This window comes from Phacochoerus africanus, chromosome 2, assembly GCF_016906955.1.
Source record: "Phacochoerus africanus isolate WHEZ1 chromosome 2, ROS_Pafr_v1, whole genome shotgun sequence".
Lineage (NCBI taxonomy): Eukaryota > Metazoa > Chordata > Mammalia > Artiodactyla > Suidae > Phacochoerus > Phacochoerus africanus.
In genome coordinates, this window is record NC_062545.1 from 244,886,398 (window position 1) to 244,912,132 (window position 25,735).

Genomic DNA, 25,735 nt, shown 5'->3' on the forward strand with positions numbered 1-25,735 from the left:
TTTTTTTTTTTTTAAAAAAAAGCATGTTTGAATGTGTACATCAACAGGCATGATTGGCTGCCATGTTAAGAATAGCTACTGTGCTCTTGAAAATAAACGCTGTGCTTGTGTATGTTCAGAAGTGGTCTTGAATGGGAATGCTGGCCTTGATATAAAGACCCAAATCAGAGTGGAATAGAATCACCCAGGCCTGTGTCTCCTGCTCTTCTGATTGAACGTCCAGAGAGGCCAGAGATGAGAGAGACTGCTTGACCTTAAGTTTGCTGTGATTCATTCTTGGCTCTGGCTCTGCTCACATCACATTACATTCAATTAATTTGCAACTTTACTTTCATTGATTGCATTCTTCTCTCTTGTAAGGAAAAACAAAAAACAAAAAAACAAAAATGGCCAGACAGTCCTCTTAGGAAGACTGTTAGGGAGCATAAACCTCACAGATTTGTATTGTCTGGTAAAATGATTCAACACTTAGACATTTTGATTTTGATTTTAAAAATGAGTTTGAGAATGTTTCAAAATAAACATTTATGTCTGAACGTGCTACAAGGGCAGATTATTTGGGATGGCATCTCAGTTATTCCCCTGCTTTCTCTTCCAAAGCTGCCTCCCCAGTTCTCGTTCCTCTTGTCCTCTCCCACTCCCCTCTCTTTGGGGCAGCAATAAAAACACCAACAGGTATGCTGAGGAATGTAATGATTGCTCATATATTCACTTCAAATACTGCTTTCTATGCAAATGATTTTCTTGTTGTACAATGAGAAATGGAATAGAATTTTGAGGAGAAATAATATTGACATAGTGAGTCATTATATTTGAAGTTCATTTTGATCATTGAGCCTAGGCTTGACAAGCTTCCCCTTAAATGATGAGACCATGTGGTAGGAATTAAAGTCAGCAGTGATAAAACATGATCTATTCAACTGATTAAAAAGAAGCCTTGCTGTCCAACCTACCAGGGTTCACATTCTGTCTATGTGACTTTGAGCAAGTCATTCTACTGTTCCCTCCAGTAAAAATGGGAATAATATGACTGCCTATTTCACAGAGTTGTCATGAGACTTAAATGATTCATACAAATGACTTGGCATAGCATCTGGCTGTGGTTAGAAGTAGGGAAAACAAAGAACCAGGCTGGAAATTGATCTTCGCCTTCTTCAAAATCATAGTCGAACTTCCTCTCCTTGAACAGGAGACTCCACTGAGAACCCTGGTAACGCCTGCTCTTTAGAGTGATGGGGGTCGTGCCATCTCCCAGAGGAAGGCTGATCTCCAAATCCCTGTTACCTTCCTCTTATCCTTTCACACGCAGCCCAGGGCATAAGACCAAGTATAAAAGACACATCTCCATGTACCTCAGATAAAACCTCGATGCCACAGTATGTTCTACCTGAAATGGTTTACCTGGTGACTCTACCTGGGCTTAGTCTGGATTCAGACCCTGGTTTCTTCCTGTCTTATAAGCATATTTTCTCATGTTCTCAGACATGATTCTCTGAGTGATCAACTGACCTACTAACCTATTTTCCTCTCTTCTTTCCAGACCCAAGAAATATCATTGCCTAGGTTCTCCTATAATTACTTTTTGTGTTTATAGAGGGTTTTTTTCCCTAAAAAAAAAAACTAAGGAAGGCAAAAGAAACAGATTAATAACAATTAAAATTTATAAAATTATTATAAAAATTATAATAAAAATTATAAACCAAAAAAAACTCAGTGAATCGAAAAATCGAATTGATGGCTAAAATGTACAACCCCCTGGTGAGGCTAATGTAAAAAAAAGGCAAAAGAAAAAAAAGTTAAGAAAAATATAAGCAAAAATATATAAACTTTTAAAAGTCCACACTGTAGTTTTATTGAAATTGTGTATTCAATTCTATGCCAATACATGCTTACCTCTCAATAAAATTGATAATATTCTATGAAAAGGTAACTAACAATGCCTTAAAAAGAAGTATAAAAGGTGAACAGATGAATAACAATAGAATAAATTTTTAAACATGTCTAAAATTTATCTTGCAAAATAGTAGGGACAGAAAACTGCAATATAAACTCTCAAATTTTCCAGAGATAGAAAATGTGTAACTATATAAACTGTTCCAGAACCTAAAAATAAATAAAAAGCTTTTCAATGTACATTACAAAGTGAGAAAAATGTGGATTTCAAACACTTAGAAAGTCTACATACATACCCACAAAAGCATCTGCATTTAGAAATGTTGATTCAAGGAGATAGAAAAGGATAGATTTGTCTATCTGAAAATAAGCATTTCTACCAAAAGAAGAAGTAAATAAAGACTGCATTTTTAAAAAATTGCTGCATATGACACTACAAAGTAATATTCTTAATACTTAAAAATATGAGCTTCCCAAAATAAAAATGAGAAGACAAAAATAGACAATTAACAAAATAAATTAACTATATGCATACAAACATTTCTAAACTCAATTATCAAAGAGAAGTAATTTTTTTAAATACAACATTTTCCCCATAAGAGTGGCAAATGTTTTTTTAACATCTCCATTTTTTATTAAGGTGTAGGTGATTTACAAATGTTTTAAATAAGCATAATCTATGTTGTTAAAGGTGTAGATACTTTCACACAACTTGAGTCAAAATGTAATTGACATTATCTTTCTGAAAAGCAGCTGGTCAAAGATGTACTAAGAGTTTTATAAACTTCAGACTCAGTCATTAATTCCATCCTCTGACTTTTTGTTAAGGAGGTAATCAGTGTTTTATATAAACACAAAGATTTGTGTATAAGGATGTTCTTTAGTCTGAAGAGTGGAAAACTTGGCACTAGCTAAATGCATAGCTAGTATTTAGCTAGAGGATTGTGTAAATACATTATGGGGCAGCCATGTTTTTGAAACACCTCTAATAGCAATGAAACATGCTTGTGATTTAATGATAAATTTTAAGAAGGCTAATAAATTGTATATATTATTGCAGATAAAAGCTGTTTCCCTTCTGCGAGAGAATCTGACCTTCCTTTAGTTTTCTAGTTCTGTTTCCCTAGAAAAAGATATGTATCAGCTATGTCACTAGGCAAAATTAACCCTTGATTGGTGAATTGCATCTGAACTCAGGACTATAATTATCCAAGAAGGTACCATGTGCAGTGACTTTGGAAACTTGGTAGGTCCAATGTGGGAACTTGGAAGCTATGTCTATAGAATTGCTATACCGTATATTGACTACTATGAGACATGATAAGTCTTATAAACTAGGGTGGCTCCTGCATCCTCTGTCTGTATTCTCCTTGCACATGAGCATGTACTTGCCATACTGCAAGGACATGTGCAAAAGATAAGCATGTGATGCTGCCCTGTTGGAAAGCCATAGTTCCTCCCAAGTGGACCAGTGCCAAATGAAGCATGTGGTTATTTGTGAGTCTGAATGTTTAGTAGAACCTAAGATGATACCTTGTGTATGTTACAAGTATAATCCCAAATTATAAAAAATAAAAAATTAAAAAATAGGCTAAAAATTTATAGCTATTATCTCTGAGTGCCAGTGGTACAATTTTTTTCTTCCATTATAATTTTATACTTTTTTTCTAAATTCTACATCAATGCAATATTTTCAAGTTTTAAAGATATATTTTTAAAACATTGCCAGTTCTTCTGGCATAATTATGAAATGACCAATCTTTAATAAGGCTTAAAAATGGCAATTCTAATAAACAAAGACAAACATGGCCAAAAACCAAAAATAGAAAAACAGAACTTTATGAAGAATTTCTCTTCTCTCCAGGCAAAAATGATAAATCTTTCATTCTAATATTTTTAGCAGAAACTCTTCTGCAGAGTACAAATTTTGATCATATATCTTCCATCAATCCCTTTTCCCCATGTAACACAAATTGACATAGGGGTCAGATGCTCTGATGGGAAGCCAAGGTGACATGGCCAATGGACAGTGAACTGACTAATAAGAACCTACAGTTTTACTTGAGTTTTCAATTATGGAACACTGATTCAGACTTTTATTCCTTTGCTTCTTGGGGTGAAAAATGTGACCAACAATGATGGCAGACCTCCAAGATATGTGCTGAGGAATATCTCATGTGCTGAACATGATGATGGCAAAAACATCTTTTAATTTACTTGTGTTCTGAAATCCTTGCCTAATTTATTCTCATAATATCCCAGTGAACGAGACAAGAGACACCCCAAAGTACACAGGGAAAATGTGTGGTCCAGTTCCCTTCATTCTTGAGATCAGAATGTTGAGACTTAGCTACATTAAATGGTTTTCTGAAGGTTGCAGCTAGTTCTTCATATGATTGGACAGTTACCCACCCATTTGGTTCCACTTTGATTTTCCTCTCAGTTGAGGAGCATTGCTAGGAACCAGTGCTGATTATAGCTGATGGATTAATAGCTGAGAGCTGAGTGGCCTTGGAACCCTGCCGATGGTACTTAATCTTCTCCCAAGACCTGAATATAAGTGAGCAGTGACAAGACAGAAAACAGAAATCTCCTGATGCTCAGGGCCATTACCAGGGAGCAAGAAGCCATGTTCATGTCTGCCCTTCCCAGGGAGACATGGAACAGTCTTTACTGGGCCACTTGAATACAGATCCCAAGTACCTAACTCAGCACAGCCCCGGCCTCTGCGAGTATCCTTCACTCTCCTCGCACTGCAGGGTCATCTATGGCAGGTCTCATCTGTCAAGCGAAGCAGGGATCCAGTTGTGGCTTTGCCCCTGTTAATTGTGTGACCTCTGATAAGGAGCATCCCCTCTGTGGGTCTGATTTCTTATCCGTAACTAAAAAGCGGGGTTGGACTAAATGATCTCCAAGATCTTTCCCATCCTAATATTCCTCGAAAGCTGAAAAAGAACCTTCCAATTGGAAGGCTCCAAATGTCAGATTCCTAACTCCCTAGTCTGTCCTGACTTTCTTTCTGGAGTTCAATTTTATACCCCTGTGCCTAGCCAAGGGTTTTATAGAAGGGCACTGTGTGTGTGTGTGTGTGTGTGTGTGTGTGTGTGTGTGTGTGTACACTCCTGTTTTAACCCATGTCCTACTTTCCCTGGAGTAGAAAGAAAGCAAGACTACTCAGGTGTGACTTCTGTGACACTGAAGGCAATTTTCAAAGAAGGTAGCTCAACCTGGACTTGTCTGGCATTCTGTGTATTCTCTAGTGCATTAACCAAAAAACAAACAAACAAACAAAAAACCTAGCACCCAGCACTGCCATATGTCTCCATGGCTGGGCACTAATTGCAGGGACACAGAAGAAAGGCATGAGGGAAAAGACTCTGCCATGTGTTTTTCCTGTCATTTCCTATTTCTTCTTTTGTGCTTAGCTGTCAGAAAGGATCAGCATCATTTTGAGGCAAGGCCCTGTGGGAGAAACTGTATAGGGGCTTAGGAAAGGTTAGAGCTTGGGGGATTTATTGTGTCCAGAACCATTTATACAAAAGCAGTGGCCCACGCTTCTAGGAAACCTGCAGGTATGGTCTGACCAGGGTGGAAACCTTGCCTAACAACTGCCTCAGGCCCGCTGAATAAACTCACATACTCAGAGTCAAAGGCGGAGAGCCTCTTTGGATAAGAGGATTTAACTCAGTGGTGAATCTGATTTACCCTCATTTTATCTCAGCCTCAGGGCCACAGGGCATGAGAAAATGGCTAGTAAACCTTTTCCTTGGCCTCTCAACAGAGTGATGGGAGTATTTAGAATTGAAGCAGCAGAACATTTGACACTCAGCCTGAGAGAATTGACACAGCTTGCAGTGTGTATGCAAGCGTGCACTTGTGCATATAGACTCATCTAGAATTTCCTAGGAGAGGAAGAGACAAGCCCAATTGGATAGAAGGGCACAATTTGGAGGAAACTGTGACCCTTCATTTGGGGGATCTCTGGGCCATAAGCTCTTGCAGTGAGTATAAAAGCTCAAAGCACAGTGTGGATCACAGAACAGGGCCTCAATAAATGAATGGCTCTTGGCTGCTGACCAGGGATGCAGCTGCCGGAGCAAAGGAGACAGTGTGGGGCCCTGTACTGCCCCATCATCTGCCTCTTCCAGGCTCTGAACAGCCTCCTGTGTTGAAACCCCTTTTAACACTTCATCATTCACATCTTTTTTTTCCCCTCTTTAGTACATTATCACATGACTTCCTCTTTTGTTTATTTTTGCATTTTTTTTTTGCCATGACCACATTACAATTTACATTTCCCCCCTGGGGAAGAATTATAGATATCCTCATTAATTGTTGGTTTAAAAAAAAAACTTAAAGAATATCCATTTCCCTATTTACTGTCCCTGTGGCAGATGAGGGCTCCACAAGGAACAATTTTTATTTTAGCTAACTCATTTTCAATTCCCATTTCTCTTATATCCACTATCTAGGGGAAAAAAAGGCTCAAAAGAATACCGTGCTTTGGAAATGTAGTGTGTCACCTTGGTACTGCATTTTGTAGCAAGTATCAAGTGAAACAGCCTTCTGAATGGGTAGATGCCACCCCGGATTAAGGTCACCAATGAGGCCCCAATCCACAGAACACTCATTAGCTGAGTTGCTGAATGATTTCCAAAATGCCATCATCCAAATAGCCTTGATTCTATGGAAGCTTTCAGCTTCAAAAGGCATAGTGTCTAAAGCTAAATCCTTTATTTATACTTAGGTGTGAGAAAACAGAAGTCAAGTGCTCTTGAACCAAACACAGCTCAGCAACTGAGAGGATTAGAACCTCTCTATAGATCTGGGTTATCAATGACACTCATTAGGAACAACTAAAGCACAGCATGAAGACATTTGCAGTCAGAACTGGCAGCAGTCTGTACATTTAAAATCCCCTGGGTCACTTTTTTTTGGCCACACCCATGGTATGAGGAAGTTCCTGGGCTAGGGATGCAACCCATACCACAGCAGTGATCTGAGCCACAAAAATGACAACTCTGGATCCTTAACCCACTGAGCCACCAGACAACTCTCCCTGGGTCACTTTTAGATAAAATCTACATAAAAAAAAAACCATGGTTACCTTTCTTGGAAATGCTCATGAGTAAACAAGCCACCCAGGAAGAATATTGGAAGCATCTAAAAATCCCTTGGAATGAAACCTCTGAAGGTATATAGACATTAATATTGAGAATTATGCAAAGAACCCTCTCCTCTTCAGGAGAAACCCAGAGAGGGCTGACAGCTTCTGCCGTCCTTTAGGAATGCAGGTGATAGCGAAATTGGGAAAAGTGATGACCCTGGCCTGAGCTGTGTCCACTTTGCTTTAAGGGAAGATTACTTAGTGAAAGCAAAGGCCCATGGGATTTTAAAAGTGAATGAAGGCTGAAGGAAGAAGCATTGCAAGAAACCATGCTGGCCCTGGAGAGCCTAACCCACAGAAGGGAGACTGAAGCCCAATTATGTGATTTCAGTTCCTATCATAAAGGCAGACATGCTAGGCCTGGAAAAGCAACTTAAAGATCTCCTGGTCCAACAGATGAGAAGCTGACAGATGGACAGTGGCCTGAGAGATCAAACACCTGGTCAAGGGCAGAGCAGAGCTCAAGGCACATGGTGTTTCCTTAATCCAGGACTATATATATATTATACATATATTAAGATCTGCAGGTGCTGCATATGGAAGTTACTGGTGTGGCTACCAACCTACATCACAGCCACAGCAATGCCAGAACCTTAACCCACTGAGCAAGGCCAGGGATTGAACGCCCGTCCTTATGGATACTAGTCAGGTTCATTTCCACTGAGCCATGATGGGAACTCGTATATTTTTTAAATCAGTGTCAACACACTCTCTTGCCTGGACCAGTAAGTAAAGGCAACAAGGATTCTTTGAGTACCTACAGGCGCTTTGACATGCATTTTTTAATACTCTCAATTTTCTGATATAGTTATCACTCATGTTCAAAATCATGAAAAAAGAAAAGAAAAACCAAAGCTCAAAAAGTTTCCATTGCTTTCACAAAGTCACACATCAAGTTGGGAGAGAGCTGAAATTTCAACTTCACAGCCCACATTCAAGAAACAACAATGACTTTGATATTGCCATGTACCGGAGCTGCAATCATCTTACGTGTGAACCCCAGGTACCAGAGCTACAACTGTCATAAGTATGTAAATGTCATACATAATAACATATAGTCTAACAAGGATGACAGCTACAAATGCCATGGTGAATCCCCTTTACCATATGAAATTATAATACATCTTCCAGGGACTTTTTCTGCAGACAGTTTATATTCTGAAATCTAAACACTACCCCCTAAATATTTTGCATTTATATCACTTACTTATGACTTACCAGACCTCCTTTAAACACTGAAAAGAAAGAAAGTATGAAAAGATAACACACCAAACTGATGTACTACATTCCAGGGTTATTTATTTGCCATTTGGGTTTCCATATTTGAAAGACAACTTTATCAAGAATTATACTCACTACTTATATTTACTATTATCTAAATGTCTTATGTCACTTAAAATTATAGCCGCGTAGTTGAGGGATGGGAGACACATCAATGGAACTCACTTGCACTTTGTTTATGGCCAGATCAAGACTTTGACCTTGATCATTTCTCACTGGAGGGTGTTCTCATTTGCTATATGAGTGATAGGATGTTTGTTAGCCAACAATCTGAAAGGCTGTAATAGGCAGGGCAACCAGGGCTGAACACATGGCGAGGTCCACATGCCCCAGATGCTCTCTGAACAGAGTAGTAGATAGAGGCAGTGTATATGCCAAGGGACCAAGTCATTGCCAAAACCAGAGCCATAAATCTGCCAGTGTGTGAAATGCTTCCAACATGGGCTGGTGGCCTGGCAGGAAAGAAGAGAGACCCCTGCCTCTATCAAGCAGAATCTTCCTTTTCTCCCCCGATCCCTCTCAGCAGAATCAGGACCTGTAGGAGACTTTAGGACCCAGTGTAGAGAAGCAGCACCTTATGTGTGATCAGGAAAATACAGTGAAATAAACATCCAGGAAGCCCATTCAGTGCAATCTGAAAGTTGCATTGCTTCATCAACAACCTTTGTGTCCACCACACAATCTGAACTGAAAACCAGGACTACTAGTTATAAAATGACGCCCTTCCTCCCTCTCTTCCTGCTTTATCTTAACATTCATTATTACTATATTGAAAGTATGTGTCAGTAACCAGATATAAAGGCTGACAAATATCCTTGCTCTGATCTTTTATGTTTTATACCTGAGTTGAATATTGTTGACAAATAGCATCAATTCCTGTACTGCTTATCACCTCTAACATAGGAGTCTGAGGATTTATGGATTTATTTAAGCCCCATATGCTTTCCACATGACAAGTTTGGTTTGGTTTGGGGTGATTTTGTTTAGATTTTAGTGTGTGTATATGGGTGCATATGTGTGTTTTTAACAGTAGGTTTTGTGTAGATCTTCTCTCACATTTTCTTGCTTTTCTGCCCTCTTGTGTGGGTAGTGAAAACCTTCACTAAATGGAGAACTTCTATAATTTGCTTATCTCTTTCTTATAGAGTAAGAATATTTTGGATTTATAAAATGGATGAGGCAAGAAATGCCATTTAAAAAAATTTCCAAGTCTTTTTGTTTAATAGACATTTCTAATTTTTTAAATTATTTTTTATTTTTTTGGCTGCACCTATGGCATGTAGAAGTTCCTGGACCAGGGATCAAACCCACGCCACAGGGATGACCCAAGCCGCTGTGGTGGATCTTTAACCTACTGCACCAGAAGGCAACTCCCAAGCAATGCTTATTTCTTTCCTTATTCTTATGTGTTTACCATTCTCCATCCCATTTCCCTAATTTACTTTTTAATAATGTCATTTCACAATATTATATATGTATTGGTTTATTTGTGTCCTTCCTTACTATGCTCTGTTCACAGCTACGTCTCTAGTGCTACAATAATTCCTGGCACAGTGAGTGTTCCCTCTCCAGAACTATTGAATTCAAAATGAGTTTATGAGTAAATTTAGTTTAAAAGAGATAGTTTACTTTGTATTACTTCATCCTTAGTTTTTTACATTCTTATGCAATACATCCAATGTTTTTTACATTCTTATGTTGGTAATTTCTGCAGAGAAATATTTAGAGCAGTTAAGGTCAGAGGGTTCTAAACATATGTATGTCCTCTAAAGATTCAGTCTTTTATTAATTCAACAACGGTTGATTGAGCCTCCTATACAACAGTCCCTGCTCTAGTTACCATGCAAGGAAGGGGAAAAGTGTTTCCCATATGGACATCATAGTCAAACAAAGAGCGACACACTAACAATAACTACAGTTAATTGCATAGATGTCAAGTTGGAGGTATGTATAATATGCTCTTTGTGGGAGCAAAGACAAGACAGGGTCTTCCTTTTCTTGAGGGGAACTGGCAAAGTCATTGGGAAGAAGGGATATTTTAAGTAGGTCTGGAAAGATGCTCATTTTCTTCTTTATAATCTACCTCATTAAACCTATATTCCAAAATACCTTCATTAATATGCTTTATTCACTCATCATTAACTAACTACTATGTACCTTACACAGGGCTAGGCCCTGGGGATATAATCAAAATAAGACAAGCAGGATATCCCAGAACAAATTATAATAGCATGTAATATTTGTGGTAAGGAATAGACAAGAGAAACACAAAGTAAGAGATTCATGTACAAGTTTTGCTAAGGTAGTTTGTGGGATCACAGCTCCCTCAACCCTCCTACACTGTTTGTGGGAATGTAAATTGGTACAGCTACTATGGTAACAGTATGGAGGTGCCTCAAAAAACTAAAAATAGAACTACCATATGATCTAGCAATCCCACTCTTGGGCATCTATCTGAAGAAAACCATAATTTGAAAAGATACATGCACCCCAATCAGTGTTCACTGCAGCACTATTTACAATAGCTAAGACATGGAAGCAACTTAAAAGTCTATCCACAAAAGAATGGCTAAAGAAGATGGGGTGTGTGTGTGTGTGTGCGCGCGCGCATATGTGTGTATGGATGGAATATTACTTAGCCATAAAAATAAATGAAATATACCATTTGCAGCAACATGGATAAACTTACAGATTATCATACAAAGTGAAGCAAATCAGACAGAGAAAGACAAACATCATATGATATCACTTATATATGGAATCTAAAAAAAGGATACAAATGTGGATTTACAATGAGATCCTGCTATGTAGCATTGAAAACTATGTCTAGGTACTTACATCACAACACAACAATTGGAGGAAAAAGTATGTATACATGTATGTTTAACTTGGTCCCCATGCTATACAGCAGAAAAAAGAAAAGAAAAAAAAGATACAAATGAATTTATTTGCAGAACAGAAACAGACTCACAGACTTTGAAAGCAAATTTATGGTTACCAAATGGAACAATTAGGGGGAGGTATGGATTAGGAGTTTGGAATTGGCATATGCACACTGTAGTATATGGAATGGATGGTCAGTGGGGACCTTCTGTAGAGCACAGGGAACTCTACCCAATATTCTGTGATAATCTCTGTGGGAAAAGAATCCAAAAAAGAATGGATGCATGTATATGTATAACAGAATCACTTTGTTGCACAGCAGAAATTATCACAACATTGTAAATCAACTATACTTCAATAAATCTTTAAAAAAGAGAAATTTCCCTAAAGGAAATACTGCTTTATGTATCCAAATATGCATGAATTCATTCTCATCTGTTCACAAAGGTAAAGAACAGTAGTGCAGGTCCATCATTATGGTGGGGACAAACGAAGCCCCTTGGCATGTTATTTTGGCAGAGATAGCTCTGAGAAAAGAGAGAGGGTTGCATTCTTAAAGCTATTTACATATTTTTACCTGGCAGAGCATCAACTTGTTGTTAATTCCTATGGATGTCAGGCACAAAATATTCCTAAACATAAATAGCACCTGCCAAGGCGATCCAAGCTGGCCCATTCTTTGCCTATCTTACTCTGAACTTGGTCTGTTCCTGCCAACTTCTCACCCCATTCTGACTTGCCTATAGTCCTCTTTCCACTATACCATTCTATATTGTACTATAATATCATTTCAGTTTTTCATGGTTTAAAGCATATTGCATTTAATTTGTTTTGCTTTCCATGTGATCAATATTAAAGACAAATTCAAAAAATTTTGTTGAATCACTACTGAGTAAAAATATAGCAGTTAAGAGAAAAGACTCTGGAACCAGGGGTTCATGGCTTCAGAGATGGGATTTATGATGACCTTTGACACATAATTTAACCCCTCTATGCCTCAGGTGTCTTATGTGTACAATGGGATACCAGTGTCTATTTATAGGCCACCTGCCAGAGCTGCTTCAGACACTGTCTGGCTGTGTGTGGCCAAGTCCCTGAGACATTCAGTTTCCTCACTCATTAAAAAAAGGGGAATGAGTCCAGTTTTTTAATTCTGTAGCTTAATTTCTGTCACTCAGGTGCCATTCATGATGTTGACATCATTATCCATCTAAACATATATTATTTAGTGGCAAGAGGAGTATGAGAGTTCTTAAAACACTGGTAAAAGTTTATCTAAAACCACAAGCATATACATAACAATGATGATCAACTATAAGATCACAGGCTTCTTGGGAAGTGCCAAAAAGAGGGTTCAGAAAATAAAAATGGTAAACAGTGTGGTGGAGAGTGTGGACTTTGGAACCCAGTTGTACTAGGTTCCAGTCGTACCAATCCCAGTGCCTCCACATGCCATTGTATTGCTGTGGAGCATAAGTTACTTAACCTGGCTGCACTTTCATCCTTCACCAGTAAAGCAAAGGTGATGCTATATACACTAGGGATTTATTGAGTATGAAGACTACTTTGGTAAAGCACCTGACACCCACTTTGCAATAGGCGGTGGTAATTATGAAGTTTTTATTCTTCAGTGAAGGTTCTTAGTCTTCAGTTGGGGCACTGTCAGAATTGGTGACAACTTCTCTCATGCCAGTTCCTTGTTTTAAATTGGAATACAGTGTTCTGGGTGCTATAGATATTAATGAAGAAATATAAGATATGGTCCCTATCATCAGGGACATTACAATGTACATAAAGGCATTATGATTTAAATGGTAATATGTATGGATTAGCTCAAGATAATAAGAGAGAGGTACCAATCATAAAGGAGTGCTAGTCAACCAGTTCAGAGGAGGAGAAAAATAGCTCAGGAAAACATGTTCAAATAAGGATTTCTCACGTAAATAATGGTAGCATTGCCACATAATGAAGTAATAATTTATTGCAGGGCACACAGGCACACTGGCACACTGGCTGTCCCAGTCATTCCTCATCATTGCAAAGCACATATTCAGTTAAAAAGGATTCAAAGCCAACCTGAGTCTTATCATAGATCCTATTCTATTGCTCGATCCATTATTTTAACTTATATTTTATGTGACTTTAGAATTTAATATTATAACCTGAAATCTATCTAAAATTATCCACTATTGCTTTCTAGAATTCTTTTCAAGAGTTGACTGCAAACTACGTTTTAATTCTCCATCTCTCCACCACGCTATCTTTTAAAAGCATTGTGAAGCCTCAGAAGTCTTTTTTTTTTTTTTAAGACCATGGTCTCTTTTATTAGACAGCTCTCAAACTTGACATTTCTTAAACATTCCTTCTCCAGATTTTTATTGGTGAGATATCCATGTATTTCATAAAGTCAACCAGAGAATCTCTAATTGCCCAGGAGAAAACAATTCTGACTGGAGAGTGCTGTTACCTGAACCCCTTACTCCGAAGGATCATAAGATTCATAGGTGAGTACAAGCCCATGTTGGACTGAACCCTAACTTATAGATAAAACATACTAACTTACTGAAGAGTTACACCCTTAATAACATAAACTAAGCTATGGAAGCATCATCTTTAAAAGCAAGGGTTGTTTAATGGATTTTCCAGGAAGTGCAGAAATTGAGCCTGATCCAAAAACCAAGACAAATTTTTGATCCTTAAAATGAAATGATACTTGTTATTTTACAAATGATTTCAACTTTGATTTTTTTACCCTATACTTCATCTGAGATTCCCTTGGGACATATATTTTAATACAGACTGAAAATAACAATACACCCTTTAGCCAGTCAGGCAGTGTGGGAATGGTGGAGGGAACACCAATCAAATGAACTAATATAATCACATTTCCTGACAAAACTTTCCTATCCAGTAATTTTGTTATGTGAGTAAGAAAGCATAGGAAATATAATCCATCAGATTCTTGAAAATAATGCCTTTCCAAAGTTGGAGAACAAGTAGTTTTGTTAATGTCCATGACAAGGGATAATTAAATCGTATTCTAGATCTCTCCTTTGAGGACTTTCATAAAAATTCCTGAGTCGATATGGATAATGAGTATAGATATGGTAATGAATGTATATAGTTAAAGGTAGGAATATAGATTTTGCAGAGTGTCTACATGGTTAGTACTCAGTGAATAACTATTATAGTGTTCTAATAAGGTCCTATAAATACCCACAAGCCAGATCTTCATGGGAGCCAGGATAAAACTCTGAAAGTGTGAACATGGTGTTAAAACAAACTTGATACCATTTAGAACATATGGAACCGACTACTGAGGAAGTTAGGGCCAGAATACAGTGTGCCTCAACTCTTTTGGTCATCCTGAATCCTCTCCTTCCAATTGTGAAAAAGGGTTGAATTTTCTCAAGTCATGAGCGAACAACCACATCAAAATCAAATCTGCAGTAACTTCTGTCATTGGTATGGGAGTGACAGAAGTAGTAGAGTGGGAGATCTGAGAACACCTAAGTTAAAAGGAGCAACCCTTAACATTAAAAAAGTCTTCATCATTTACCAATGGTATTTTCAAAATGACCTGTGGGAGCCTGCAGTTGATTTATTAGATATACCCCAATTCATATGATATCACAAATGTCTAGTTTACTCATTCCAACGATTGATGCCTTTCAAAGGCATCCAGAGTTGATCACTTCCCAGCAAAGTGGCTTCAAGGAAAGATGATGAGATGAGAGAATATTTATTGTACAGGGCACTGGACTAAACACTTTATAATTTCATTTGATCCATCCAACACCCTACAAGATAGGTTACAGTTCCACTGGGGCAGATGAAGAATCTGATATAAAATAGGATAAAGTAACTATTCCCAAGGACTGGAAGTGTATGTGTTAGAGTAATAATACCTATGTTACATGTCTTGTAAGCATGAAAAATACTATGATAAAATGCCTGACACCCAGTGTCCAATAGATGATGTTAATTATTAACTTTTTTTCCCGTGATTTGGCTTTCTATGGTTTCAGTTACATTTAGCCATGGTCCAAAAATATTAAATGTAAAATTCCAGAAATAAACAATTCATCAGTTTTAAATCATGCCCCATTCTGAATAGCATGATGAAATCTTGTGCTGTCCTGCTCAGCCATGAATCATCCTTTTGTCCAAAATAACTGTGTGGTGGAGAGTGTTAAGTTAAAATTTATTATAGGCATATATGTATCAGATAACATAGTATGCACAGGAATCAGTATAATCCAAGGTTTCAGGCATCTACTGGGGGTCATGGAACTGATCCCCTGGGGACAAGGGGACACCTCTATAATGTGTGACAACCTGGAGAGCAGGGACTATATCTTTTTCACTTTGTATCAACAGCAAATTGCAAAATGTCTGGTACATTGGTTATCAGTAATTTTTTTAAGAACTAAAGACCAAAGATAAACTCCATTAAATCACAGATTTGCCTAAATTTGCTTCCATAAATGCTGATTCTTAAACATTTATCTCATGTTTAACTTCATTACCACTCTTCAGCTTAGTTCTAGAAAGTTAAAGCATATAAATAAGGCAATTTCTAAGTGAAAGTCAAAAGTCTATTCTGATTTTTCCTAAGAAAGTTGAAGGTGGGAGAAGGGGGTCTATCTTGAGATGGGTGTATTTCTTAGTATCTGTGGATTAATTTTTTTCAGAAGAGGAAAGAAACATTACTTGAAATAAACATCCTTTAAATGGAGATGTTTACTATGAAAAAAATTAAAGATGGGGTAGTAATCAAAATGTACTAGAAATGTTATCATAAATCATGCAAATATACACATTATGAGGATCCCAGAATAAGAAGAAAGAGAAAAGGGAACAGAAAATGTATTTGAAGAAATTATGGCTGAAAATTTCCCAAATCTAAAAAAGGACACAGATACGCAAATATAGGAATCATGAAGGGTCCCAAACAAGATGGACACAACAGAAATACACTAAGAAATATTACAATAAAAGTGGCAACATTTAAAGATAAGTAGAGAATTCTAAAGGCAGCAAGAAAAAAAATATTTCATTACAACTCTTAGTTGTATCAGCTAATTTCTCTACAGAAATGCTGCAGGCCAGAAAGGAGTGGTAGGACATACTGAAAATTCTCAAGGGGAAATATCTGCAACCTAGAATGCTCTAACCAACAAAACTATCATTTAAAATTGGAGAAATAATTTCTCAGACAAGCAAAAGAATATAGCAATACTGAACACATCATAAAAAAATATTGAAAAGTTTCCTCTAAATAGGAAATACATAAGAAGATAGAGGATGAAGAAAATCTCAATTGGAAAGTAATCACTTTAATAAGCCAGTATAGAGGTTAAAAAGGAAAAAAAAAACTATTCGTGAAAGCAATGATAAGCACAAGGAATAGCAAAAGGATAAACATGAAGATGTAAAAAAGGACATCAAAATCATAAGATGTGGGGGAAAAGAGTAAGAAAATTAGGCTCTTTTTTTCAAATGTGTTTTAGCCTATATGACTATCATCCTAAAGCAACCAGATATAGAAAGAGATTGACATATTTGAAAAGCAGGGCAACCACAAATACACAATAGACTCACAAAAAAGAGGACAGAAGTGTAAAATAAAAGGAAATTAGCAAACCACATACACACAAAAAAAAAGGAACAAAGAAGAAACATAGAATCAAGCAGAAAAAACTTTAAAGTGTCAATAAATACATATGTACCAATAATTACCTTAAATGCTAATGGACTGAATGGTCCCATCAAAAGATAGAATAGCAGACTGGATAAAAAAAAAAAAAAACAAGAGCCTACAATATCTACAAGAGACTCACCTGAGGCCCAAAGACACTCAGATTGAAAGTGAGGGGATAGGAAGATATTTCATGCAAATGGAAATGAAAAGAAAGTAGAAGTCTTAATACTCATATCAGACAAAATACACTATAAAACAAAGGCCTTGGAGTTCACATTGTGGCTCAGCCAGTTAAGGACCTGACCCAGTCTCCATGAGGATGTGGGTGTGAATCCTGGCCTTGCTCAGTGGGTTTAAGAGCCACCATCACCATAAGCTTGTGGCATAGGTCAGAGATGTGGCTCATCTCTGGTATTGCTGTGGCTGTGGTGTGGGCTTTCAGCTGCAGCTCTGATTCAACCCCTATCCAAGGAACTTCCATATGTTGTGGGTCTGACTGTTAAAAAAAAAAAAAAAAAGTCATAAAGATAGATATTATTTAATGGTAAAAGTATCAAGTATCAATTCATTAAGAAGAAGATATTATCCACATCAATGTATATGCCACTAATATGGGAGAACCCAAATACTTAAAACAAATACTAACAGACATAAAAGGAGAAACTGATAGGAATACAATAATAGGAGACTTTTAACACTTCACTCATAGCAATGGACAGATCTAGACAGAAAATCAGTAAGGCAATAAAGATCCTAAATGGAACTTTAAACTTAATGGAACAGTTAAACCTAACTGATATTTTCAGGATATTCTTTTCAGGTACACATGGAACATTCTCTAGGAATGACCACATACCAGGGCACAAAACTAACCTCAATAGAGAGTATAGAAATTATTTCAAAAATCTCTGACCACAATGGCATGAAACTAGAAATCAATTTCATGAAAAGGAATGAGAAAAAACCAACTACATAGATACTTAACAACATGTTACTAAAAAAAAAATGGATCAATAAGGAAATCAAAAAAGAAAATTTTAAAGCTGATAAAATTAAGACCTTGAGACAAATGACAAAACACAAGCATACAAAATCTATGGGATGCTGCAAAATCAGTTCTTATAGGGAAGTTCCTAGATATATAGGCTTTCCTAAAAAAAAAAAAAAAAAGTAAAACCTCAAATAACCTAACTTACCATATAAAAGAATTAGAAAAAGAGGAAGAAAAAGTAGAAGGAAATGATAAAGATCAGAGAGGAATTACATTAAATAGATTTTTAAAAATAGAAAAAAAAAATCAATAAAACCAAGAGCTGAATTTTTGAAAGGATAAATTGACAAACCTCCAGACTCACCAAGAAGAAAAGAGAAAGAATCCAAATAAACAAAGTTATGAAATGAAAAAGGAGAAATCTCAGCTAATACTATAGAAATACAAAAAACCCGTAAGAAAATACTGTAAACAGTTGATCCCATCATGGTGCAGCAGAAACGAATCTCACTAGGAACCAAGAGGTTGTGGGTTCAAACCCTGGCCTTGCTCAGTGGGTTAGGCATTCAGCATTGCCATGAGCTGTGGTGTAGGTCACAGATGTGGCTCAGATCTGGCATTGCTGTGGCTCTGGCATAGGCTGGCAACTGTAGCTCAGACTCAACCCCTAGCCTGGGAACTTCCATATGCTGCTGGTGTGGCCCTAAAAAGGCCAAAAAAAGGGGGGAAAAACTATAAAAAATTACATGCCAACAAATTTGACAGCCTAGACGAAATGGACAACTTCCTAAAAACATACAGCTCACCAAAAGTGAATCAAGATGAAATAGATTAATTTGAACAGAGCAATCTGAACATTAAAAAAACCTCCCTGAAATGAAATGAAATTGAACATTAAAAAAAAAACTCCCTACAAACAAAAGTCCAAAACCAGATGGCTTCACAGATGAATTCTACCAAACATATCCTTCTTAAGCTTTTCCAAAATACTGAAGATGAGGGAAAGACATTTTACAAAGCCACCACCTCTCTAATACCAACAGAATGATACTACCAAAAGAGAAAGTTATAGGCCAGTATCTTCATTAATATAAATTCACACATTCTCAACAAAATTTTAGCCAACTGAATCTAACAATATGTTAAAAAAAGATCATCATACACCACAACCAAATGGGATTCATCCCAAGTTCACAAGGATGGTACGATATATGTAAATCAATCAATGTAATACACCACATTAATGAAAGAAAAGTTGAAAACTACATGATCATCTCAATAAATGGAGAAAAAGCATTTGACAAAAGTCAACATCCATTCATCATAAAGCTCTTACCATAGTGGGCATAGAGGGAGCATATCTCAACATCATAAAAGCCATTTATGAAAAACACACAGCCAATATAATACTCAATGGAGAAAAGCTGAAAGTCTTCTTGCTAAAACCTGAAATAAGACACAGATGCCCATTCTCACTACTTTTATTTAACATAGTATTTTAAATCCTGGCCAGAGCAATTAGACAAGAAAAAAGAAGTAAAATTATCCAAATTGTAAAGAAAGATGTAAAATTGTCACTATATGCAGATTACACTATACTGTATATAAAAATCTCTAAAGACGCCACACAAAAACTACTTGATCTGATCAACAAATTCAGTAAAGTAGCAGGATACAAGATTAACATTCAGAAATCAGTTGCATATTTGTATACTAACAATGAATATCAGAAAAGGATTTGAGAAAAAACAAAAACTTTTCAAATCATACTAGAAAAAAATTAAATACCTAGGAATAAACCTGACCAAGGAGGTGAAAGACTTATATGCTGAGAACTATAAAATATTAATCAGGGAGATTAAACAGGATTCAAAGAAATGTAAAATACCCCATGGTCTTGGATTGGAAGAATTAATATTGTTAAAATGGTCATACTACCCAAAGCAATCTACAGACTTAATGCAATCTCTATCAAATTACCCGTGACATTTTTCACAGAAATAGAGCAAATAATCTGAAAATTTATATGGAACCGTAAAAGACCCAAAATTGCCAAAGCAATCTTGAGGGGGGAGAAAAACAGGAGGCATTACTCTTCCAGACTTCAGACAATACTATGAAGATAATCAAAACAGTATTATTTTGGCAGAAAAAAACAGACATACAAATTAATATAACAGAATAGAGAGCCCAGAAATAAACCCAGACACCTATAGTCAGTTAATCTTTGACATCCTTTGAGGCAAGAATGTAAAAAGGGGAAAAGACAATCTCTTCAGTAAGTGTTGCTGGAAAAATGGGACACCTGCATGGAAATCAATGAAATTAGAATATATCCTCACAGCATGCACAAAAATAAAGCCAGAATGGCTTAACGACTTAAACATAAGACATGACACCATAAAACTCCTAGAAGAGAACATAGGCATATGTTCTCTGACATAAAGCCTGTAAATGTTTTAAGTCAGTCTCCCAAGGCAATAGAAATAAAAACAAAAATAAATGGGACCTAATCAAACTTAAAAACTTTTGCACAGTAAAGGAAACCATAAACAAAATGAAAATACAACCTATGGAATGGGAGAAAATAGTTGCAAACAGTGTAACTGACAAGGGCTTAATCTCTGAAATTTAAAACAACTCCTACAACTCAACAAAAAAATAACCCAATTGAAAAATGGGCAAAAGACCTAACTAGGCATTTCTCCAAAGAACACATATAGATGGCCAGGAGGCACGTGAAAAAAATGTTCAACATCACAAATTGCTAGAGAAATGGAAATTAAAACTACAATGAGGTACAATTACACACCAATCAGAATGGCCATCATTAAAATGTTTACAAATAGCAAATGCCAAGGAGGGTATGGAGAAAAGGAAACCCTCAACACTATTGGTGGGAGTGTAAATTGATACAACCACTGTGGAAAACAGCAGGGAGGTTCCTCAGAAAACTAAATATAGAACTACTGTATGATCCAGCAAACTCACTCTTGGTCATATATCCAGATAAAATTTTTATTGAAAAAGATACATGCACCCCTATGTTCACTGCAGCACTATTCACAGTGGCCAAGACATGGAATCAACATAAATTTCCATGGACAGATGAACAGATTAAGAAGATATGGTACATATAAACAATGGAATTACTACTCAAACATAAAAAATAATGCCCTTTGCAGCAATGTGGACTCAACTAGAGATTATCATGCTAAGTGAAGTCAAAAAGAGAAAAACAAATACCCTATGATACTTATATGTGGAATTCTAAAATAGGGCACAAATGAACCTATCTACAAAACAGAACAGAGTCACAGACATGGAGAACAGACTTGTGTTTGCCACTGTTAGGGTGGGGGGCGGGTAGGAAGTGGGATGGATGGGAAGTGAGGTTAGAAAATGCAAACTGTTACATTTAGAATGGATAAGTGATGAAGTCCTAGTATATATATATAGCACAGGAAACTATAACCAATCTCCTTGAATAGAGCATGATGGAAAATAATATTTTAAAAAAGAATATATATATATATATAAATGTATGTCTGAATCACTTTTCTGTACAGCAGAAATTGACACAACATTGTAAATCAACTATAATTTTAAAAAGAGGCATTCCCATCATGGTGTAGTGGATACAAATCCGACTAGGAACCATGAGGTTGCAGGTTCGATCCCTGGCCTTGCTAAGTGGATTAAGGATCCGGTCTTGCCATGGGCTGTGGTGTAGGTCACAGACATGGCTCACATCTGGCATTGCTGTGGCTGTGGCCAGCAGCTGTAGCTCCAGTTATACCCCTAGCCTGGGAACCTCCATATGCTGCATCTATGGCCCTAAAAAGCAAAAAAAAAAAAAAAAAAAAAAAAAAGATGTGCCCAACAACCAAAAAGAAATGTTATTTTAAAGAGCTTAACAATCTTTTTTTCTAACCCAGTAGCCACCAAAATACATACTGTGCAATTGAAATTAGAAAATGACAACCATTTCAGCTAACTATTCTAATTAAGCTGAAATGGCATGACTTTGCTCTTGCGGTTTATGTAATTATTCTAGAACCCATTACAATAGCTTTTTCTAACAAATATAATCGGCTCCATGTTGCAAAAATGGCCAATGAACTAGCAAAATATTTTTAAACAACATAATGCTTTATGCTTTCAAAGATGAGAACCACTTGGGATTCTAATACACTTCTCATAGATTATTCTGCATAGCAACTTGATAGCATTTCAATAGCCTTCAAAATAACCATCCTTGGAGTTCCCATTGTGGTTCAGCAAGTTAAGAACTTGACATAGTTTCTGTGAGGATGCCAGTTCAATCCCTGGCTCTCTCAGTGGGTTAAGGATCCTCTGTTGCTAAAAGATAAGGCATAAGTTGCAGATGGGGCTCGGATCTGGCATTGCCATGGCTGTGGCATAGGCAGGCAGCTGAAGCTGTGATTCAACCCCTACCCTGGGGAACTTCTATATGCTGCAGGAGTGTGCTTAAACAAAAGAAAAAAAAACCCACCCCTTTTAACCTTAAATTCTACTTCAAATAATATATCCCAGGTAATGATCAAAAATTTTATCAACTAAAATTATTATTGTCATCATATAAATTAGAAATGTCCAACAATATAATTTTTTAAACAATACTACAATCATAAGGTAAAATCTCAGAAAATAGTATTTTTAAAGAATTTTTCACAGAAAGGGAAATATTCGTGATATAACAGTATGTGGAAAAGTCAAGGCACTATGATTATTTCAAAATAAATAATTATTTCAAAATAAAAAGGAAGCAGCATTATATGTATATGTGTATGTTTCTGCATGTCTGTATTTGTGTGTACATATTTGTATGTACATGTACATGTGTCACATAGAAGAGATTGAAGATATGTAAAAGTTAACTTTTGTTACTTCTGAGTTGTAAGTTAACAGGTGAATAATTTTTGCTTTTTATTCTCTCATCTTGAATGTTTTATCATGAATGTGTATAATTTTAAAATCGGGAAAGAGCTAGACATTTTGAGAGGAGTGGCAAAGGGACTCTTCAGAAAGATGGTCAAGTCCTTTAACAGTGTTCAGCACAGAAAGCAGAGCTAAAAGTGCCACTGTGGCTCTTGAATTCCCTGTCTTCTCTAATCTGTACGGCATAGACATGAACAGATAGCCCCTCCCTCTATCCTACAGTTCCAAAATAAATTTTAAAAGAAAAAACTGCATGAAAAGCCAAGTCATAGGGAAACTATTCCAATTAAACCATTTCCTCCTGTAGACAAATGCTAATTGTGTTGACCTTGGCAGAGATGATTGAACTCCTCTGATTCACAAATCCAACAATAATTTTTTTGCCCAGGGTTCTTATTATAAGGAGGATGAAACAGACTCACAGAAAACAAACTTATGGTTACCGAAAGAGAAAGGGGGGGGGGATGTGGAGGGATAAATTCGGGCTATAGGATTAACAGACACACACTGCTATATGTGAAATAAACAACATGGATTTATAATACAGCACAGGGAACTATATTTCAATATCTTATAATGGAAAAGAATCTGGAAGTGTGTGTGTGTGTATAACTGAATCACTTTGCTATACACCTGAAACTAACACAATATTATGAATCAACTCTATTTCAACAAACACACGGGAAGCTTTAGCTATAAACCCTCATAGTTAACTTCTGTACCCATTTCTAAACTGTTGCATAATTTCTCATGTTGTTCTACATGATATGAGGAGGGAGGAAAGGAATTGGCTGAGCTAACAAATTTGACCAATGTTTTATCAAAACATATATAGTCAAATTAGTAACACATATTTAGACTTCTCCCTTTCCTCATTTTTCCTTTCCCATTCCTTTCTCTTGTACCAGTTCTTTGGTGTGCATTAAATTGAACAATGCACAGATTTGAATTCTCAAAAGAGATAAACCTCTGCATTCCCTTTTCAGCAAAGACAAAATAAGGAAGTTATATTTAAATTCCTTTCATTCAAAAATATACTTGAGTAAACATATTCTTATAAATATAGAATAGTAAATAGTAACTTTTAAAGTAATGAATAAAAAGCATTAGAATTCAGTGAGGGTTTTTGGTTTGTTTGCCAAATAAAAGGAAAACTAAATTAGCTTTCCCTTCTGAATAACTGCTCTCTTTTGAGTTAAAGAAAAAAACTGATCCAAATATGCCAAGATTAGACTGTCTATGAGCAACTAAAGTAGCCTGTCATCTAGAAGCTATTTATTATGGGCCATTCATTTGGGATCACACAGTTGCTCCATTATTACTTCCAATAAAAATTTAATTAAATACCAAGCAAATCTTATGCCGTTTAGGTCAGGTCTAAGGATTAGGTAGCACTGGACAGAATATAAAGTGCTATGGTAAACAGTTAATTCATGTAACACTAATTAATTGCCATAAATTAAGTGTGATCTAAATGAAGCATGAATATTTTAAATGTAGCCTCAAAGGTCACAGTGTTTTATGGTTGTAAGAACTGATACCCTGAGACAAGCTTAATGTCAGCTTTTTCAAGAAATAGAAAATCCTTCTCAATTTTGAAAGTAATTTAAATGTACTTTATCTGTAAGGAGACTTCATTTGATTCCATCAGTCCATTTCTACTTGCAGTCAGTATTTGTAAACTGGGGGCTGATCGTATTTTCAACTTTCAACAAATAATTTTTGGGGCAGCTACCATAACCTAAGCACTGATTAACATGTTGAGGACATATTAGTGAACCAAATAGAGATTTATTTGCTCTCATTGTATTTATATTCTAGTGGGGGACGTAAAGTAAATTACAGCATTTCTTAGAATACAGATGCTATGAGGTAAAATGATGTAAGAAAAAAACAGCGAGTTTGTGGAGGCAGACATGCAATTTTAATAGGAAGGGAGAGGCTGCCCTACAATGAGGGTTGACTAGCATTGGTGGTGACCTCAAAGCAGGACAGTCACCATCTCAGGAAACTAGGTGCCCAGTGAACTAGGCCAGCTCCACCTGCTGACCGATGAAGAGCCTGACTGGATAGTCTAAAAATTACTTGCAGTGCCCAGGCTCCCAACTTGAGTTCTGAGTCGAGAGGATAGACCTGAAGACAAAAATGCCAAAAGCAAGGCATGGCCAGAGCCTATAAGCAAATGGAGGTGTTTCTAGAAATCAGTACCAAGAACCAGAGGTGAAACCTAGGAACATAGAAAAAGAGACCCCTAGCCTGGAACCTTCCATATGTCATATGCTGCAGGTGTGGCCCTAAAAAGACAAGAAAAAGAGAAAAAGGAGAAATCCAGCATAGATCTTAGGAAATAAATGGAACCCAAATTTCTGAACCCCACAAGCACTCAAGCCACCAGCCTTTGAGACAAAGATGTTTGCTACTTACTGCAGGGGTCAGCATTGGCTCTGGATACAGGAAGGAGAGGGATGCTGAGACCAGGAGCCTTGGCTGACTTCCAAGGCATAACCCAGGGTCATCCTCTGGTCAGAACACAAAAAGTGATGCGTCTGATTTTGGTTGCTGTGCTCAGTGCAGAAAACCAGTCTGTTCCCTTTTGAATGTCATTCTCAGTGGACCAGAACAGTATGGACTCAAAAAAGACTCCTGGCCCAGAACTCTATAGGTTACTTTAATTATCAAGGGGAAAGTAATTAAGTCATATGAGATTCAAGTGACCATTTTCTGAGGGTCCTCCTCTGCACCAGTGTTTAGAGGCTAGACTCAAAAGGATCATAACCAAGCTGCTTAGGACTAAATAGAAGGACTAAATGAAGACTGATGATTTCTGTAGCACTTTGAAGATTAACCAGTGTAA

General features: G+C 36.7%; 1 protein-coding gene and 1 long non-coding RNA gene across 3 annotated transcripts in view; one reads left to right on the forward strand and one right to left on the reverse strand.

Moving 5' to 3' along the window:
- Positions 1 to 25,735, forward strand: part of PLPPR1 (phospholipid phosphatase related 1) — a 289,032-nt gene that overhangs the window by 239,990 nt on the left and 23,307 nt on the right. The window contains exon 4 of the mRNA XM_047768052.1: positions 13,596 to 13,728. Coding sequence (XP_047624008.1) covers positions 13,596 to 13,728 — 133 coding nt within the window. The remainder of the gene's footprint in view (positions 1 to 13,595; positions 13,729 to 25,735) is intronic.
- Positions 1 to 25,735, reverse strand: part of LOC125120191 (uncharacterized) — a 100,323-nt gene that overhangs the window by 46,677 nt on the left and 27,911 nt on the right. The gene's annotated exons all lie outside the window — the stretch shown is intronic.